Here is a 21,447-nt window from a genome sequence, read left to right on the forward strand (position 1 = left end):
GCCTATAAGCATATTTGAAGCGTTTGTTTTATTCATGTTTTTTTTCATGTGCAGTCCTATCAATAAAAAAAACTGACTGCAGTTGGTTTGTATTGATTTGAGCCATATTAACAAAAATACAGCTAAATAACACAATACATATAGAGAGAGAGAGAGAGAGAGAGGGGGGGGGGTTGACCCCATCTGCAAGAGATATTTTTTATTGTTTGCTCATCTGAAATATCAAAATAAATAAAGATGTCTATTTAGAATATATTACATATAATATATATTACATTAAATATATAGGCTAGAGAGAGAGAGAGAGAGAGAGAGAGAGATTGACCCCATCTGCATGACATATTTTTTATTGTTTGATCATCTGAAATATTAATAAATAAAGATGTTCATGATTTATAACGTAATGATTTAGTGTGTAAAACTGCATTTTCTAAGACAGCAGATCTTTCCCAGACATCATTCAGACATGCCTGTGCTGGTCTCTGAAATATTCCAGAATGTAACCAAATATTAAATACTGTGAGAATCTACTGAGGAGAATTTTGATCTTAATCTGAAAAAGAAAGATATATCACAAAATTCTGTTGAATGAAAAATATCTTCTTGAAGTGAAGTGGTGCAGCTGTTTGGCTGATTAATTTATCCAATGTGTGCTTTTGCTAAACATGCGGCTTTAACCATGTACTCGCACACGCCATGCTAAAAAGAGATATAGACAGCATGAGGAGCTGATGACTCCCCTACTGCTCAGCAAGTTACTGTCGGCAATTACTGTCGGTGTTGATTTGGGAAGAAAGAGGCATTTAGACCTACAAGCACCAGCATCCAATTAGCAAACACATTAATTGCAAAGACAAATTCTAAGCAGGGTGTTGAGAGTTTTCCCATCATGCTCACAAAAGACTTTTGCAAACTGTAATAAATAAAAAGCACATTCTCATTGAATAAGGCATAATGGCAAACTGCTAACACTAACAGACATTTAAATGGAGTACTTTTTCTGAGAAATTAAGTTACTATTGACCCCATTTACACTCAGACATTTTCTAAGCCTGTCTCCTTTGGCGCTCAGTGCCAGATCTCAGCCGTCAGTTCAGCGCATTCACCAGGTTGATTGCTGTGACCTGTTTCTTACCGCTTATGTCAGGTGATTAACATTTATCAGTTTCTGGGCGAGACCTTTCTCCTCAGGAGATGTTTCAACTGGCCTGCTCTTTCCTAGCAGCCCCTGACGATGTCTTTCTCATTTATGGTCTCGGCCGTGCTGAGGAGAGCGGCTATCTGACTCATACACGTATTAGGGAAACTAGATGACAGGGTTGATTTAGTCCGTGACGCCTGCTGTATCTTATTATTCGAGAGACAATTGTATGTATCTTTTCCACTGTGATAAAAGCTGTACACAACTTCATGCAGTGACAGTGTATGAGTTTGATGGGATAGCTGCTGCGTGAAGCTACAGCCATGAAATCCAAACCGAGCCAAATTTTGCTGATGTAATGCAGACTGTTTTAAATCTTGCCATACGCTACTATAGTAATTTAATGCTGCATTATGTAAATGCTGTAAAGGTTTTAGGATTGGGACATATTGTGGATCATCATATATAATTTCTAGTCATTTGAAGTGAACCAATTGTGATGCATTGAGATGCTCCCGAGGGACAACGTGTCCTTCGTGTCCCAGTTTAAATAAATATGATTCCTTAGGATTCATGTGATTTCACTCCAAAATCAGCTGCAAACTCACATTTAGGTCTCACTCCAGATATAAAATGCCCACTCTCAATTCCCAATAGATAAAATTGGATCTTGGCCTTCTTTCTCTGTGGAAAAGAATGGTGATGTCGTATCATGTTGACTTTAAATTTGCAAACACACTTCATGCAAAATATAAACGTAGTAGGGCATTGATGTGATCTTTTTTTTTTAGAAGCTCTCAGAAGGATATAAATGATCAGAATTACATTTTCACTTGATCACTTGGAGAATAAGGTTACATTTGTGTTAGTATGCTTGACTGTATGCAATGAAAAAATACGTTTTTAAAGAGCACTTAAGTCTTATTTGTGTATTGTTTGAGTGTACACCCTCTAAATGCAGTGACACTTTCAACCTACGGTTGGGGCAAAAAGGGGCAAACCCAACGGTATGATTAAATGAACCCAGAAAACATTCATGAACCCAGCGTTTTTTAACAGTTACCTCGCATTAGACCTTTTTTTGTCTTTTAATAATTTTGCATTCTATTGCAAGAGTACAAATTATTGTTTCTTTAAACACATGCTAACAACATTTAAGCAGTGTAAACAACAGTGTAAACGACTCTATCCACCTTCAATATGATTGAAATAACCATCTGAGTCATTATGATATCATAATTATAACACTTGTTTCTTATCATGCATTAGCCATCATTTTTAACGGCTCCAGCCCATCAGTCAAATTACCCACGGGCGTCAGTTAATTTTGATGGAATGAAGCTTGAAGAATTAATTGAGATCACTGTGTTGGCTTGCATTTAAATCTGTTTATTTTATTAGTGTCATGTAAAAATAGATAACCTTGATGACAGAAGCTAATTAACATGGTCGTTTATTCAAGGTTTAATACACACATGACTGCCTAAAGACCCTAATTTTGTCGCAGAAGTTGTACAAGCCAATTACAGTCATGCCTCTGGGAACCTTTTAAGACCCAAATTACAAGAAACGTACCATAATAATTAACAGTTCGGAGGAGTTTATGTTCTCTGTTTATTGGGCTACAATACGGACATCCAGTGTCTGTTGTAACGCTGGTAAAACATTGAAGATTATTAACATCAAAACAGATTTAAAAACAAACACGGGAATGTCTCTCCAGCTTCTGATTTCAGTTGCCATCATGGCTTTGATTTTTTTTGTAGTCTTTACCACACCAGAAAGATGATTGAATCCTTTAGCACACTAAATACTCATTGTTTCTGTTAACCCATTGCGTAAATGAAAATAGAAAGGGAAGCTTGTTTTGGTCTTGACTAACAGAATGGACGTGGCCTTGCTGTCTCTAACCTGCATAGTGAGCACAAGGCATTATTTTTTTCGCTGTGTTAAAATGTAAAGGATTACCACTCTCCTACGTGAACTACAAGCATTATGAGCCACAAAAGCTATTCGTCCACGAAATACACAGTCATTCTCAAAAGTAACCAAGATGGACACAAATAGATTGCTTTGTGCCCTGTGTTTCCCAGTTCAACATTTACAGTGTCTGCTTTCTAACCTAATCTGAGATATGGAAGAGTAGACAACACATCTGGAAAGCATATTCATTGTCAAAAATTCAGCCTAAAACTTTAAAACGATGAGTTAAATCTAATTACAGAACTGTTTGGTTACCTGAGGGTAAGAATCCTGGCTAACATGGGCACTGATGACTTAATATAGATAAATATTACATAAACAAAGATTTTTTGAAGACTGTTGGGAACCAAACAACATTGCCCACCATTTACTTTCATTGTTTGGACACAAAACCATTTATTATTTTCAAATAATGGGTACAATTACAGTTTTGGTTTTCATTATATTTGACAGTTTATGACATAACATCACACTAACAAATTCCTTCCCCTTGGATGACATACTTTTGTTGTTTTCACTCTGACTATTAATGCATCCTTGAGAATCACAATAAAACCCCCACAAAAACTTCATTAGAACTATGTATCTTAAGTAGGAGGAACATTGTAAATTAAATGTTTACCCATTGGTCCTGTCCACTGTCAGGGTGAAATATGAAAGTGCTTAACCCCTGTGAGCTAAGGGAACTGCGGGAACCCAACGGGTGTTGAATTGCAGGGTTTGCATGTTTGTAATGAGTCGAGAAAACTGCTGGAAAGCATATAGTTGGAAGCCTATTGCACATTAGGCGACTGAATGTTTTACAGAGGGTAATAAACTCATGCCTGCCTAATCAAATTCGCAGCGAAAATACCATCCTTCAAGTCTTCAAGAAACAGATACGTGTTTTTTTCTCTATTTCCTCAGCAGCTTTTATTGAGAGTTATTGCTGCAATGCAATTCACCTGATTACACAATGCAACTTCTTGCCGGTTTTCAAAACAATTTAGCCAAGTTCAATAGATTGCCTACATTTCCCTGGTGTGCCATTTTGTTGAATTGGATAACATGGCGGTGTTACCGTTCCTCAGATCTTTAGGCCTAAAAATGACAAGTATAGCGTTAGAGGATAAAAATTGTTCAAAAGCTGTTTGTTTTCGTATATTTGTCACCTCATAACACACAAAACTGTTCTTTTCTCAAGGAATAAACTACGTTTGATTACATCTGTCATTATGTTCATGTGCACCAATAATGACCTTATCGCTTTTAGAAACTGTTAGGTAATCGTTTATATTGTTGAAGTGTCCACAGATGTGCACTCAATGCATGATTTTGTGTATCTTATGATTCATTTGCTTCATTACATGGTGTGTAATTAAGTTTCTAATTCATTGCGGGAAACATCCATGTTCCTAAATGACAACATTGAGACCCAGGAAAAAAAAATAATGCATCCTTATGAATGGAGATTGCATGCAAATAAAGTCAGTCTTTTATTGCTTCATCTTTACATCGGCTCGCTCTTTAAAGTGTTTTAATTTTACTTTGAAGTCTCTGTCCGCATTAGTGTCAATGGAGCCAGTTTTTCGCCAGGGGAACTCCCATTAAAATCCTGTTTGAATCACCACCAAGCAATGTTGCTAAGTAGTATTATTAGAGGATGGATCTAGCCAGTTATCTGTCAACGATGGAAACTGCTTTGCCTCAGGCGTCTTGAATGGCAGCATAAGGTCTGATCAATTTTTAGAAAATTGCGTTCATGTTTTATTGAATTTATGGAAAGCACAAATAATGCAAATGTGGAAAGGATTCCAGTGTAGTCTGTAATTACACTTGGGATAAAACTTTCTATTTCACCAAAACTAAATGGTCCTGCAATAAATCCTGTTAGGCACATATCCAGAGCTACAGTATAATCAGACTACTGAGTTAATATAAAGTAATCCATGCCCGTGGCTTCAATGTGAATTGACAGTTTCGACTCATAAATGTTAAATGGATGGCGCCGTCTTTACACGGCCTCTTCATCTCGAACACTTAAAAGGAAGGATTAAAGGTGAGTTAAGATGTGATAAAAGAAATCCTTTGGTTCCACAAATGGATGTAAAAGTCATTAACACATTCAGAAGAAGAAAAAGATCCACTTCAGTATTTTGAGTCAATGCTTTCATGTTCTGTTAAAGCATCTTATTTGACATGAATGCAATGATTTAAATTAGTTGTTGTTATTTAACATTTAAGCCTTATTACACTTTTAGTACACTTGAGTGACTTCGAAAAGATATGATGATCTGTTGCGTTCACATTGAATTTAGTAAAAGATTTAAATCACAATGCAATAGGGAAATACAGCTTGTATATAAGGTACAGTATAATGTATTGGCTGAATATATAGATAGCATCAGATGGTACATTTGTTGCAGGCAATCTCTGTTATTTTTTTTACTGTGTGATCAACTGACAAGAATTTGCACTGACATTTAGAGGCAGAGGGAATGAGGCCGTTTTTAGAGGCAGCTCTCCATCCTCAGTCTCTGACATGATAGGACCATCTTATCTGGCCATAATTCTGTCTTTCCATTTTAAAAATGCACTTTCGAGCCTTGTCTTAAAGACACAATGACCAGAGAAGGAGCTTTAAAAAGTTCACACAATAATGCAAATTCGGTCAGATCTTAGTGGAAAGACTTCGGTCGAGTTTATTGTGTTGGGTCTTTTCAACCAATTAATTCACAAACTGGTCGATGGATAAATTCCTAAATCGTAGTGATCCAGTTTTAACTTAATGATCTAATCATAGTGGTTCTCTATGTTTGGTGTAACATTAATTACAAAATTTTCATTCAACCTTTACTCGTGATGTTCCAAAGTTGGTCGAAATATATTTTTTTGTTTAATAAAAGCCAAGAATTCAACATTGCAGGATCCCATCATAAGTTATTTATATATTAACTGCTTGCTGTTTGAAACAGAGGAGAAAATAATTAAAAGTTCAAACAAAGAGCTTATAGCCCCTACAAATCAATTATTCCCACTTTTCGCCACATTTTCACAGTAGAGAATTGTCTCCATTGTCTCTTGTTCCTGCCATCTTCATACTTTCTCTCTTCTATGCTGGTTTTTCCAGCACTAAAAGTGGGCAGTGAGAAGGGGCTGGAACCATGAAATCCATCATTCCACTTCATCTGCAGCGCAGTCACTTTCTGATCAATGATAGCACTAATAATAACTGCCATATAGTCACCTCCAGCTCGCTGTCGTTCTGACACAGCCCCAGGCCCCTCTCTCCAGATTGCCTGGTCCGATTAAGAGCCCATTACAGGGGCTGTTTACTCATAATGTCCCTTAGGGCTGGCCGTTCTTTGTTTGCCTGTCCAAAGATTCAAAGGTGAGGAGATGACCTTCTTAAACTCCGAAAGTTCATTTCCTCAGTCAATTTCACTGGGTCCCTCATTTTGTCAGTGTTTGGTGACAAGAAACGTTGTTTGGGGTTATAATGCTTGCCTAATACCAATATTCTACCTGATAATTATTTCAGCATTTATTTACCCTCATGTTATTTTAAACCATTATGACTTTCTTTTGTGTAAACAAGAGGAACATTTTTATGAATGTTGTCGCTGCTCTTTTTCCATACAATGAAATAAAAGTGAACTGTGAACAGTGTTGGGTGTAACTAGTTACTAAGTAATTAGTTACTGTAATGTAATTACTTTTCCCTTGAAAAAGTAAAGCAAGGGATTACTCATATGTTTTCTGTAATTTAATTACAGTTACTTTTGATGTAATTAAACTAAATACTTTGTTAAATATATGCGTGTGCAATAGTGGAATTGACATCAACATTCTAAGTCTTACTTTAAAATCTGTGCTTTAATGTATAATTCTCACATTTGTAATACTTTGGTCACTTAATAATATTATTTATTTGAATGAATTAAATAAGCCGTTTCATGTCTATCCTTAAATCACTTAACCAATCAGGTTGATGTAGGATATAGAAAGTAATTTGTAATGAGTAACTAAATACTTTTTGGACAGAGTAATTTGGACAGTAATCTAATTACACTATTGAATATGTTATGAGTAACTAGTATTTAATTACTTTTTCAGAGTAACTTACCCAACACTGACTGTGAATGATGTTCAAGCTGAGAACAAAATGGGGATGAGTGAACGATGACATAATTTTGGGTGAACCATTGCTTTAAGACGTTTTATTTGTTTATTAAAAAGTAAAACTATGGAAGACTTTTTACTTTGAATTGCTGATGTCAAATCATTCTTCCACTCTTGGTTTAACAGCCATACACGGACATTCGTCTGAAGTTGGTTTTCATCAAACGTACAGTCCTGCCCTCTCCCACCCAAGGGCCAAAGACACAAATCAAACACACTGTGATGTCCGACCCCATTCCAGCACTCCGCTAAACTAATCATTAGAAAAGAAGATGGACTGCCTGCTCTGTCCCAGACCTCTGTCCAAGTAGAGGTCCAGTATTTCCAATCTCCCACCCTTATGGAACAGTGATGAAAAAATAATTAATGTCTCCTGGAAAGTATTAATTTGGCATCTATGTTGAATTCCGGTCATCTGAGACACTTTTTGAAACTACAAATGTCAAAAAGCTTCTATATTTAACTGAATTCAAAGTTTGAATTTATTGATTTAGTTAACGGTCAAATATCTTGATTTAATTAGTTTTAGTTTTTTACTTAGCTTCTAGTAATAATTGTGTGGATATTCTTGCAAGTTATCACAAATCAGCCAAATTTAGTAAAACATGCATTTCATTGGTGCTGTCATGACTGATAAGAACAGGTTGTGTCATTACATTTTGATGCAGTAAATGCGGTGAAGCATGATAGGACAGATAAATATGGTTGACTGGTCTTTCATCAAACAAGCACATCCTGAATTATTTTTAGATGCACAAGGAAATGCAGTCTACTAAACAAGGGAAATGTCATTTATAGATACCAATATATAGTATATAAACATTATTAATGTACAGAATGTAAATTCTATTATACCATAATTTACAAGCCTTTACTGATTTATGCACATATTTATTAGCAAATTAATGTTAGTTCTTTAAAAATATATATATTACCAATATAATACAACCGGTGTTTGTGTACAGTTTGCACCATATCAGAACTGTTTTGCTTTGTTGCCCTTTTGAAACTTTTTTCAATAACTTTTTTGAACTAGGACCATTTTTCAGTTTCTCTTCAGATTATTTCAACCGCATCCTGCTCGCTCTGATAAGATAATAAAAAATAGATATATTTTGGTCTATGCTCTCATTTAGGAGCTCTTCTTCTGAGTCAATTCCCTGTTAACTCTCTGCGGGCATCCCCTGCCAGTCTAAATCTAGCTCATGCATTTTATTCTAGCTGCTTTCAGACGGACCAGGAAGAGTCCTCCTTCAATCTCAAAGGGACTGGTTATGCCATAAAGGGACTGAACTATAGCTTCACAAGAATTGCTATTTTTAATTTAATTGGGTAATTTTGAAGCTCTTTTTTCTCCATGGGTAAGCTATAAACAAAGTTTTTGAATTGCTGTTTGAAATCAGCCTAAAATGGGGGTTTTAACACATCTGACAATAAAAATGAAGGTTGCATCTGCATCAGTCTTGTTGGCCTGTTGTGAAATCATAATTCATGTTTTTCTTTTGGATTTTCCTGACCCGTTGTTTATTTCTTGATCCTTGCTTCTCAGCATCATGAAAAGACTATTCCTGTAGTGACTAAATGCTAGTCTTGTTTGACTGAACTGAGCTTTGTTTGCTTTATTTGCCAGCATCATCACTGAATGAAATCGCACAATGACTGTTTACTGTTACTGTACAGTAGGATCAGCCAGCCAATGATCGAACAAAAAGAAGTCCATCCATCCATCCATCCATCCATCCACCGCTTATCCGAACTACCTCGGGTCACGGGGAGCCTGCGCCTATCTCAGGAGTCATCGGGCATCAAGGCAGGATACACCCTGGATGGAGTGCCAACCCATCGCAGGGCACACACACTCACTCATTCACTCATGCACTCACACCCTACGGACAATTTTTCCAGAGATGCCAATCAACCTACCATGCATGTCTTTGGACCAGGGGAGGAAACCGGAGTACCCGGAGGAAACCCCCGAGGCACGGGGAGAACATGCGAACATGCAAACTCCACACACACACAAGTCGGAAGCGGGAATCGAACCCCCAACCCTGGAGGTGTGAGGCGAACGTGCTAACCACTAAGCCACCGTGCCCCCCTACAAAGAAAAAAAAAAAAAAAGAAGTCCTGTTTCAAAACTGAGTCGTTGGATAAGCCCATGGTTGCATCGAGCTACTCGGGTGAGTCGAAAACCAAACAAGCACACCACTATGGTGGTCAGGACACAGTCAATGTGTTTCAGAGGGCACTTATAATGACACGATCAAAATGCATCTCATTAATCCTGCAATCTGAACCTTAATATTATTTCCCATATGTTTTTAATGTATGTCAGATCTTGGAAACAGAAATCATGGTCATAAATCAAAAATTATGTTAAGAAGCCGTTTCATTAAAACAGTGGCCATCACTTTCAGGCATTGAGTGTGACTTTTTTCTGCCCTTCTAAATGCTTTTCATTATCTGTTTGAATTGACCTGCGGAAGACAGAGTTGAAAGTGATGGAGAAAGGACCTGATTACCAGCATCTGATGTGACTTCACACTAGGTGATCTGGTCATCCAAGGGTCAAGGGGGGTCATATCCATCAGCCCAGTAACCAAAAGGTCCTCATGCCAGGTTCTTCCACTCCTTCTCACTGGAGAGTGATGACGGCCTTGTTCCAGATAAGGGGCCCGATCCATTGGCCTGATTTGTGGCCAGCAGAGCAATTTCAATACCCGTCTTTGCACTGATAGATGAGGCCTGCCTTTGATAAAGGGCCAATTTACCTTAGGGGCAATGGCGATGAAACTGCAGTAGTTGCCTTCCTTTGTCTCCTTCACAATTTGGAGTGAGGAAAAAAGAAGGAAAATAGAGAAAAAAGAATGTAAAGAGTCAGTGAAAGGGAAGATAAAGTGCAGTATTTTATTGCCAAGACAGAGCTGTCATGTGTCTTGTTGGATAAGATTTTCTTCAGAACAGCTCTTAAAGGAACATACAAATAATAGTGAAAGGAGAGCATACAGCAACGATTCTCAATGGTGTCCGCAGGATGACAATTTTGAGACACTGCAGCCAGAAACCGAGTTATTTCTTGCTAATGGAACCCTAAGGGGATGGAAAACCATCTCCATCCATCATTGCATTGAGGGTTGTTCTGAAATTTATCAAATAAACATGGAAAAGAAAATTGAGACAGTTTATTTTCATGTTGCATTTGACATTTCCTCTATAATGTTGAATTAGTTGACTGAGTATGATGAGAAATTCACAGGCATACTTTGACAAAGGAAAGATCAAAAACATGCTATGTTTTGTATAGTAGCATATATTCCAAAACATTATACATTTTAGAACCTTATTACAAAATACATGCAGACAAACGAAAATGACTGATTATAGTGTTTTTCGGTCTTATTTATTTATACTTATCAGACTTTTTAAAGATACAAGAGCCCCTGGAGCTTGGGGAATTTTTGCTTATAAACATAAAATGTTTCAAAGTTAAAACCTTAATTAAAAACATTTAGATTTTACATATGAAAGTATACATTAACGATTAAAAGTAAAAAAAGCCATACGTTTAGGAATAAAACGGTATAGTGTTAGATAAAACATACCTACAATAAAAGATTTGTAAGATTTTTATTCATGAATGAAATGTTGCGTAAAGGAGGCTTGTCATAAGTTCATGACGTCATTCCTGTGCTTAGCCAATAGGCGGCGCTGTTACGTAGATTGGCGGAAGTTTTTTTGGGGTTTCTGTGTGTGACTGTTGGGTGTGAGCGCGGTCTATTGAAATTCCTGAGAAATTGTGTTTCTTTCTCTTTTGTGTGAGGTATTGTGCTCTGTAACTGTTTTTGCTCATTTTAATATGTGTCTTATGTAAACGTTACACGGTTGAACCGTTAGCTTCAGCACGCTCAATGTAACGTGCAGGCTAGTCGGTTAACGTTAGCTGACAGTGGAGCTAGCCGGCTAACCTGCATGTAAACTGCAATATTAGACAAATATGTATCTATATTTGACAAGCAAAGCAGGATAAAATACATTGTTTATCATTCATAAGTTTGTCTACCATAACATTACTAGTTGTACAGTGCGATGTGTATGCTGCAGCAAAATGTACTTTTATTAGTAACTTATTATTAATATTTATTTTGATTCATTCAGGTGTGTGGACTGTTAAGATCGACAGTTTGAGAGCAGAGGAGTTGTCATGGCTTCACCTGCTCTACAACAGCCCAGTTATCTCCTGGTAAGAAACAGATTTAAGTGTTTTTAATGCTGTACTACGTAAGTGTTGTTGATGTCATTTTGTAATAGTCGTCTCTTTGTGTTTCGCATTTGCAACTTGTTGTTTGCAGTCCAATCTTAAGGCAGACTGGAGCAATAAACCTTTTCAACAAAGATGTCATGAGTTGGTCAAAATAATAGATGATTACCCAGCTAAGGTACAGTTCTTTGATTTTGGCATGCAGAATGTTGAAATGGTAGTCATGCATTTTTATTGTACAATTATCATTGTTTTTGAATTGAGTATTGAAAAGGTTGTTCTGAAACCTATTGGACTCTCCAGATTACACGATTTTGGCCTGATTTTGGCCCGGTTTGCATGTCGTCGGATATTGTAGTAATTCATAAACGACATGGGGCGTCGAGACGCAAGATTCAATCGTCTCATATAGTTCGCCATAGTATACGACAACCAAAACTGCTCGACAGCACGACAGAAAGACTAGCATGTACATTTTTTTCCCAGCTGTGATGCTGTAGTGACGTTTACCAATAGAAGCACGGCACAGTAGCACTCTCAATGAAGCTCTTCTTTATACAACATTCAAACATGGCAAAGTGCAGGAGACACAGTTGTGTTGGTGATGCTAGGTGGGACAATGCAATGGAGGAAAAGTTCTTCAAGTTATGGCAACAGTACTCCTGTCTGTATTATGTTTCCTCGAGGGACAACCTCGATAAATGTAAAATAAGAGAAATGCTGGCGAATAATTGCTGATGCTAAACATAACATAACTTTACCTCAAGTTCTCTCTGTAGGTTGTTCAACCCATCCTGTCCCTGTCTTGCAATCCAGGAACGTGTCCACTGTTGGGATTTTTTTTTCTTATTGCGCTTTTCTGATGCCAAAACAGCCAGTACAAAACACGTGGCTTCAATTCCCATTTCTATGGTTTATTTTAATACTGCACCCACTTCATTACGAAAGTCAGTCACTATAGTAACGCCTAATCAATGACATCACATACGCAGTCAACGTCACCCACATCGTAAAAGACGAAATCCTGTTCTCGTCGGGAGGACACGCATAGTCTGCCATTGTTTCTTGTGAATGACATGTCAAGATTTGCAGAGTCAAAATCGCAAAATCCGACACCGTGACATCGTAATCGATGAAAAAGTTGTGTAATCTGGAGAGGCCATAAAATTAAGCTCAAACAGCAGTAATTTAATTAAATGTTACGTTCGCTTTGGATAAGACTAGTCATAAATGTACAGTATTGTAGAATAGAATAGACTGCCTTTATTTGGATGACTTATTTTGAGGCTAACATGTGCTAAGCACTTTGTGATAAGAATGCCATGAACTAAATTGTGTAGTTGTTCGTGTGAAATTGTCGTTTGATTAGGAGCTGCATGCGATCTTTCCCTGGCTGGTGGAAAGTGTATTCGGGAGCCCGGATGGAATCCTTTCTGGCTGGAACCTTCGATTTTTGCAGGCCCGCTCAAATGAGTACAACATTGTCATGGACATCCTGCACCCAAGGTTTGTTTGTTGTGTGTATTTCGTTGTAATATTTTTGTCCACAGTTATATCTGATATTAAAGTCTTGCCACACATTCAAATCTTCTCCATCGGGCTGAAGGAATTGTTGTGACAAAATTGTGTCTTTTTCAACAGTGGTTCTATGATGAAATTAGTATACAAACTACAAGCTGAGGAGTACAAGTATGAGTTTCCAGTCAACTTTCTGCCTGTAAGTTATCAACACTTTTAACACTGTCAGATTCAAATATTGTGTGCTTTTATGTGCTTTGTCAAGTCTAAAATTCATTTTGAATAAATTAATAAAGATTGCAGGATGGTTCCCAACTGATTTTGAGCTTCATCTTCTGAATTGTTACCTCTGTCAGTTCTCGCTTACTGATCAAAAATCATGTTGCATGTATTCGGTGCAGTAGACACAGTTTATTCTATTGTGGTTGCAAGCTTCTTCAATTGTGGGATGTGTATATAAAACATCCAACATGCACATAATAAAACAAATACTGTTGTGTTAAACTCCAATTAAGAAGTTATTATCGGAATCTGACATTAATTGTTTACTCTCCTACACAGGGCCCTATAAAGTCATCCATTCAGACAGGAGTTCTGCCGGATTGCCCTCTGTTTCATAATAAGATCCAGTTCCCCATGTCAGGCCTTCTATTACTCAGTATGTCTCTTGGCTAACTTAACTCTCAAAATTAGTTACTTTTTCATGTATTATATAACATATGTAAACTGTTACACGCCTGTTTCATCACTTTATACATCTTCACATATTTGCTCTTAATCTTTCTCAGATCCTTTTGAATACTACATGTTCAACTTTGCCTCCAGTCTCATTGCACCAAAGGTAAGAGCATAACACTGGGGAATTTATTTTTCAAGAACAAATTATACAGTTGTTATTTGATTTTTGATCCCTGGCTGTTTTTTAAGCATTACAAAATTTTATTGGATCTTTGTTGAAATATTTAATCATCCTTTCAGAACTACCCTCCAGGGCAGCATGGGAGTTGTTCAGAGAGCGCATACTTTGTGCTTGTTGACACCTACTTAAAGTACTTCCTCCCAACAGAAGGCAATGTGCCTCCATCCCCTTTCTCAGACAACAGGGGCTCAGTGGCTGCTCCTGCTCCAAGGTATCATGGTATAATTTGGTATAATTTGAGAAATTACTTTTTCAGTAGTATCTGATAAATCCTATAATAAAATAATTTAATCTGAGATCAACCTTGGTTACAGTTTTTATGAGCTCTCATGCTTATTTCTTAGATCTCCCAATGTGCCTTATGTTGGATATGGTGGTCACAGCACTAGTCTTTTGAAGCGTCATATTACCCATCAACCCTCGGTCAATGCTGACCCCACTGCCCAAGAGATCTGGAGGTCAGAGACCCTTCTACAGGTAATAAAATCATAAAAGGATTGATTAGCATATGCAAGTTTTGTCTTTTATTTCAGGTTACAGCTAATGGAATTACATTTCAAAATAGATCAAAACATTTTGTGTTGGGGGAAAATAGATCAAGTTTTATTTTGTATTTATTTTTGGTTGTGTGTGTGCACCCCTGTAGGTGTTTGTGGAAATGTGGCTCCATCACTATTCTCTGGAGATGTATCAGAAGCTACAGTCTCCTCAGGTGAAGGTAAGGACATGCCAGGGGTCTTTAAAACCTCAGTCTCTCTCTCTCTCTTCACTGCACGGCTGGCTGAGCTACATCCACCCTCCAACCCTGTGCTGCATAGGGGCTGCGCACGATTCCCACCCTGACTCATAGCCTCTCTCTTAGGATGACACACATGCATTGCTCTCTTTGTTTACACTTTTCAAGTTGGCTAAATGAATGCTATTAATAAATGTTTAGCTTCATTGTGATTGGGTTGTTGTCCGGCTTTTAACTCTTGATGGTGGGATTCAATCTTAAATGGTGTACGGCATATGGTTATGTTTTAGTGCTGTACATTTTTTTATTTGATCACATTCAATTACTTTAATGTAAGATAAATCGGGTTTTTGTTTTGTAAATTGCTGAAGATGTAATGCATTGGCAGTTATGAATCACTAGTATTTTTATTAAATACAGTAGCAACAAGTTTATAATCACAGTTTATTTTTAAAAAAAAATTACATCGTTTAAAATGCACAGTTTATTTCTCCATTGTTTAAGTGTGTTGCCTTATACAAAAATATAAAATTGGTGTGAACCTTTTAGCATTCTTATGACTTTTGATCAGTTATCTTTTCATTTTATAGAACACAAAAGCAGATGTGACTTTTAATGAACTGGTTGGTTATTGCTGGCTATTAAGGGGATTGATGTATTCGATCAGAAAATATATCTTTTTAGTTGTTTTTTTTAGTCATATGTTAAAGATTAGCTGAACATTTATGTCTTCTGTTGCTGATGGTTAGCGCTTCCTTGATCCAGTAGTATGACTATTAACAAAATGGTAAATTGTGATCCTTGACTATAAAGCCTAAAAATCTATATAAAGATTTTTACATAATATGAAAGCGGAATAAATAAGATTTCTATTGATGTATGCGTTGTTAGAATAGGAAAATTATCTGGCTGAGATACAACCCTTTAATACTCAGGAATCTGAGAGTGCCAAAAAATCCAAATATTGAGAAAACTGCCTTTTAATGTGTTAATCAGGGAAACCGTGGCAGGCTATCCACTCACAAAATATTCATGGAACACGATCTTTAATTGATATACTAATGATTTTGAGTTTAAAACATTTTTGACCCATACAATGTTTTTTGTCTTTTACTAAAAATGTGCCCGTGCTACTTAAGACTGGTTTTGTGATCCAGGGTCACAATTATACTTCACATTCTTCTTGTCATCCAATGCCACCCTCTGGAAGTTTGTGCTCTGTGGTTGCAAAATCTTCGTTGAACTGTTTAATTTCCTAAATACACAATGATTTTTCTGCTCGAATGGGAAGAAATGGAGACATAAACCTGTTAACGGATGTTTGCTCTGCAATGTTTGTTGTTTGGTGCAAATCACACAATTGCATTAGTTTGGCATGTGGTTGAAATAGCAGTGCTTTAGCTTCCTCTGTGTTTTAGTCTGCATGATGCAGCCCCCCGGCTCTTCGACATATCTTTGTTATATGGCTGTAGGGTGTATGTAAGCTTTTGGCATCTCTTGCTTCGGTTTCTATTTCTCTGTCCGCTTGTTATTTACAGCCAGTATAAGTAAGAGTCTCCCTCCAGTCAGCCCTGATCATCTTAAGTGTGGCCATTCATGTCTCCTGTTATGTGCTGGAGATTATAAATCAGAAGTCACCAGTTTACCGACTCAATTACATTCTAGTGATGAATATCCACCTTGTAAATAAAGAATAAATTCGTAATAATTAAGTAAGAAAGATCAGACTTCATATAAAAATCAAGAGTAAATGGGTGACTCCTTTCAGTATATTTCATGGTTAAAACTTGTGATGTGAAAAAGATGCAGTGTCTCCTTTTCTTTCAAATGCTCTTGAAATATTTGCAGATTTATTAAAAAAAATATAGAGAGATTAGATGGAACTTTAGAGCCTAAGGCAATTTAACCTACTTTGTTAAACACACACTTCTATTTAGAACCAAGGCCCACATTACAAATAATGTTTCTCGGCTCCCTTGACTCGATTTGCCAGGCTTCCCGAGGGCAAGCAATATAAATTGAACATACTTTTGCAAGTTAGCAGCATCATTCCCAAACTTGTTTTGCCTTCTGGGTAAATGATGGTCGCAAAAGTAGAAGATAGCAATCCAAAGCAGTTAAACACTTATTTTCTTAGGGACACACCATTTGTCAACAGTGGCTGTATACAATCGTCCATGTACAGTAGATTGAAAATCAAGATCACTCTTTAACAGTATAACACGTTTTATTTAATGTTTGCCTCGCATACATTATTACTTTAGAGGAACTTTGTTGAGCTAAATAGACACCTTTAAAAAAAGGACAACTGCATCATCTTCATGTTCATTGCATTTGTGTGTCTGTGGTCAATATCGATTTGTTCTTTTTCTTTCCTTCTTTTCACTACCATTTCTGTCCTGATCGTCCATCTATTCTTGGATTGCACTCTTGTTCTTTTTCCTTTCTCTTATGTTCACTGCCCTGCTCCTGTCCTTTTTTTTCTTCCTTTCCAACCCCACCACTGTGTTCCTTTTCCTCCTCCTCCACCTGTATGTGATGGGTCCTTCAGCTGGCGTTGCTGCAGTACCGCCTCAGTATGTCCAGCATGCTGTGCCAACCCCCCGCCCCACCAGGCTCTGGGACCCTCCACACGTACCAAGTACTTTTACCTTTTCATTCAGTTCTACGGGCTTCCTGGAGGTAAACTGAGATTAGATAGGGGTTAGATTAGGGATTGGTTTTAACACTAATCTTTTAGGTAAGCCATTAGGTTGTTCCTTGGTTGGGAGATTTGGTCTGATTATAATGTGTGATCTTTTAAACTTATATGACTAATTCGTTTTGTAATTTAATGTTAGTTGATATTCCAATGTTTAGAGCTGTCAGTGTACATGTGACGTTATTTTCTGTTTTAGAAGGATGACTTTTTTTGTAATTTTTCAGACTGTTCTTTTGCCTTTAACTACGCACATTACACTACACAAAATATCCAGACCAAATTGCCCATCTTTAGTCTTGTTTCAGAAAATGCCAAATGTGTTAAGCTTTACATGGAAATGTCCATTGAGATGCCTTTAGAAAATAATACTATACTGTGGATACTGTATAAGGAGTTGTCAGTCATATCTGAGGCTCTGTTTACATCTGGTATTGACATTTGTCTTGGGCTTTGCCATGGTCATTTCTCTTGGGGTTTGACATGCCATCAGACAAGACATGCTTTTCATTTCGTGATCAGAGTTCGAATGGAGGATCTCTGATTTTGTGACCCTAATACATCACTAGCTATGGCAGCAATAAAGCACGAACATGCTTTTCTAACATACTTTTAAAATTAAATCCTACTGCACACGTAATGTTTCGAGTGAAATCCTTGTTGTTTTAGTCCAGTTCCTATATTAACTGACATTTATGTACATGCTTAATGTACATGTGCATGTTCTGTGTCATTGCACGTTGAGTGACAGGTAAGTCTTTTCCAGCAAATGCAATGGTGTGCATTTTGAATACTTTCGTAAGTGTATTGAGTGATTCAGATGCAAACATTTTCGGGCCATGTTACATCTGTATTAAGCACCCACGTGATATTTGGTTGCCATAAACAATTATGTTATGTTAATACCATTTGTAAACTGGGTCATACATACAGTAATAATCCAGAGCACTGTCTGACTATGTTTAAACAATGTTTCAGGAGCCCTACCTGCCCTCAGAAGAGCACGTCCTTGTTGTGCGACTTTTGGTCAAACATCTACATGGCTTCTCCAACAGCCTGAAGCAGGAATCGACACCCTCCTCGCCCTCTGCTCACTCCCACAGCAGCCCCCTGGAAGAGCTCAAACGGTGGGTTTTTACAGCAGCCTGCACATCCATCAACTTCTCCAGCAGATCATGCTGTATTACTAAAACACATCTGTAAATCCAAGGTGGCAAGTCGTAAAGGCGAGCGTTTCACCCGATCGGGCACTGTTGGCTTGATTGAGCTGTCTTCTCTTTTACTGCTCTGTCAATATGCATTCACTCTCTTTCCAACAGTGTGGTGGTGCAGAGGTTTGTCCAGCAGAAGCTGTACGTCTTCCTACAACATTGCTTCGGTCACTGGCCTTTGGACGCGTCATTCAGAGCGGTAAATGTCCGCAATGACTTTTGGAACCAAAGTTGGGCAACGGCACATGCTGTTCAATAAAACCATCACATTTAAATCATGGTGAAGGTTGTCTCAAGAAATCTGACCTTACGTGCTTGATTATTTGTCTCCTTAGGTTTTAGAGACTTGGCTGAGTTATATTCAACCATGGAGATATACTGGAGAAAAAAACAATGCCCAAGCAGATGGCCAGAACAGAACCGTTCCTGATAAATGGTATTTTACATATTGGGCATTCAGTGTAGTTTGATTCGTATGACCTTCAAATCAACATCAGCTAACTGAGTGTTTGATATTTACAGGGCGTCATTTGTGCAGGAGAATCTTCTAATGTATACAAAGCTTTTCCAGAGCTTTTTAAATCGAGCCATGCGCACAGACTTGGTCAATGCCAAAAATGCCTTGATGGTCTTCAGAGTTGCCAAAGTCTTTGCTCAGCCAAACCTAGCAGACATGATCCAGAAAGGTACAAAAGAAACATTCTCAGCTACATTATTATTCTCACTTATTTCTTTATTATATTAATTCCCTTTGATGATATACAGTAAAGTACTCCTTTCTGAATAGTTTTATCTTCAGGGCTTCCGGGAAGAGTGATTGTTAACAGTCGTGTAAATCTTAATTATCCTGCTAAGAGCCATTGTCTCTTCATTAAGAGCAGATCATTATTGAATGGTTTTATGCCTCCAGGAGAACAGCTGTTCTTGGAGCCAGAACATGCCATCCTGCAGCGGCAGAACCGTGTCTTCCTGACACCTTCGCATGGGGGAAGCTTCCTCTCGTCCCGCCAGCCAATAGGGACGGACAGCGTCTTCAAAGTCAAAAGTCACGTGTACAGCCTGGAGGGGCAAGATTGCCAGTACAAGCTGATGTTTGGTCCTGATTTACGTCAAACGGTAAGCTGACGTCTTATGCTGGATTTGATTTTAGCTTGATTTTGATTTTTGAAACAATCATGTTTTAAAATACTGTACATTATTCTAGGTCTTAAAATTGATCCAGATTATCGCCCAAGCCCGACAGACAGCTAAACGAATATCGGATCACTCTACGGAGATGGCTGGTAGTAACTCTTTTCTCTCATGGTTTGGCGTTGGCTCCTCTGATCTTAATAATACTTTTAACGGAGGAGAGATGGATGATATGGCAGAGGGTGTGAAAAAGACTCACGAATTCTTGGACAAAGCCTTGGACTACCTTTGTCAGATATTCCGGGTCAGTTAAATGATTTGTGTTTTATAACAGTAAAACTTCATATATTTGCATTTGAATCATGTGTGTGTGTGCATATATTTATATAGTACAAAAAAAATCAATTGGCTTCTATAAAACCCAAAATAAAAAGTTTGTGTCTTCATTTATAGTTAAATGCAGGACAGCTGTCTCAGTTGATGGTTAATCTGGCATCCGCAGAAAATGACGGGGGGTCTAAACAACTTCCAGACTGCATTCCGGGTGAGAACGGCCTTGTATTAACAGAACGGGGCAGGTTGCAGGTAAGTTTATAGTTTGGCAACCCTCAAAATATTCATTTTGCATATGATAATAGTGATGAATCCAATTTTACAAAAATTGTTCGCAGATCATCAATGGCCTTCGCAGATTTGAAATTGAATATCAAGGAGATCCAGAGCTCCAGCCTATTAGGAGCTATGAAAATGCTTTTTTGGTTCGACTGCTGTTCCAAATCTCTTCTTTTATCAACGCAAGGGTAAGCATATCACCTACGGTGCCACCCAAAGTTACTGCATTTTACATGTATTTCAGATTTCTTGAATTCTATATATCCGGGCTTCATTATTTCTAATTGGGTTCTGTGTGACTGTGTTTTATACAGTTAGGAGACCACATGGAGGCACTGTGCTCTCGACAGGATTTCCTGGGCAGAGTGGGACGACACTACTTGATGAGTTCCTCTGTCATGGTGGAGCAGCGGCGTAAGAACCCGGTGATGCGTCAGATGAGAGATTGTCAGCAGCGTGTCCGTCTCAGCCTGCGGGGCCTGGCCAGCTATCGCACCCTTTTCTTACTGCTCCTGCTCTACATGCTGTTGGCTCTCCTCTGCTTTGGGGTTCTGTCTAGCACTGGACTCATTCTTGTTGTCTGCTTCCTCTATGAGGTCTTGTTGAATTTCCTCACGAAAAAACTAAAGACTCAGTAGTTGAAGAACCAAGTGTTTCGCTGCCATTTTATTGGATTGTGTTTCTTATGTTTCATGCATTTTTTTATTTCTTTGTGAAATGAGTTTACTGTTTTTAAACAGTATTTACACTGCTTGTGTGTCGGGACTTTTTAACTGACAAAATCCAGCAGGGACTTAAAAACAAAGATTAGATTATTAAATGCAAATTGTTTGAGTATATTGAAGTATATTTTGAGACACCTGAGGTGGTAAGATCCAGTTTGTACAATTATAGTGTTATTTTTCCAGTGTAACCAAGAATAGTCCACAGTTTGCACTTAACGTTCCCTGACTGCATTTCATTAAAAAGACTTGATGAATGTGTCCTGTGTCATTGCTGGATTTCTTTACAGAAACTTGGTTGAATGTCGAATTTAAAGTAGTTTAAAGGAAGTAGTACTGCTGTTGTTACCATAGTAA

At 37.7% G+C, this 21,447-nt stretch overlaps 1 protein-coding gene across 2 annotated transcripts; it reads left to right on the forward strand.

The window, feature by feature from the left end:
• The first annotated feature begins 10,995 nt into the window (after positions 1–10,995).
• smpd4 (sphingomyelin phosphodiesterase 4) lies at positions 10,996–21,351 on the forward strand. Of its 2 annotated transcripts, XM_056730881.1 has the most exons (20): positions 10,996–11,105; positions 11,441–11,525; positions 11,635–11,721; positions 12,913–13,049; positions 13,185–13,260; positions 13,623–13,719; positions 13,850–13,902; positions 14,040–14,191; positions 14,325–14,457; positions 14,627–14,698; positions 17,268–17,357; positions 18,393–18,541; positions 18,734–18,824; positions 18,961–19,061; positions 19,148–19,311; positions 19,536–19,741; positions 19,830–20,060; positions 20,210–20,341; positions 20,428–20,556; positions 20,683–21,351. In XM_056730881.1, exons 2-20 carry the CDS (start codon positions 11,487–11,489, stop codon positions 21,004–21,006), a joined length of 2,463 nt encoding a protein of 820 aa, XP_056586859.1. In that variant the 5' UTR covers positions 10,996–11,105; positions 11,441–11,486; the 3' UTR covers positions 21,007–21,351. The 2 variants fall into 2 exon arrangements, with proteins under 2 accessions (XP_056586859.1, XP_056586860.1); XM_056730882.1 differs by lacking the exon at positions 17,268–17,357.
• The last annotated feature ends 96 nt before the right edge of the window (positions 21,352–21,447 follow it).

The sequence above is a fragment of the Triplophysa dalaica genome, chromosome 19 (assembly GCF_015846415.1).
Source record: "Triplophysa dalaica isolate WHDGS20190420 chromosome 19, ASM1584641v1, whole genome shotgun sequence".
Classification (NCBI taxonomy): Eukaryota; Metazoa; Chordata; class Actinopteri; order Cypriniformes; family Nemacheilidae; genus Triplophysa; species Triplophysa dalaica.

Bases quoted from the DNA above. Each gene is read 5' to 3' on its own strand.
- smpd4 (XM_056730881.1), top strand. From the start codon at position 11,487: ATGGCTTCACCTGCTCTACAACAGCCCAGTTATCTCCTG. The intron at 13,050-13,184 runs GTTTGTTTGTTG...CTTTTTCAACAG, and splicing joins ATGGACATCCTGCACCCAAG to TGGTTCTATGATGAAATTAG. The intron at 20,342-20,427 runs GTAAGTTTATAG...AATTGTTCGCAG, and splicing joins CAGAACGGGGCAGGTTGCAG to ATCATCAATGGCCTTCGCAG.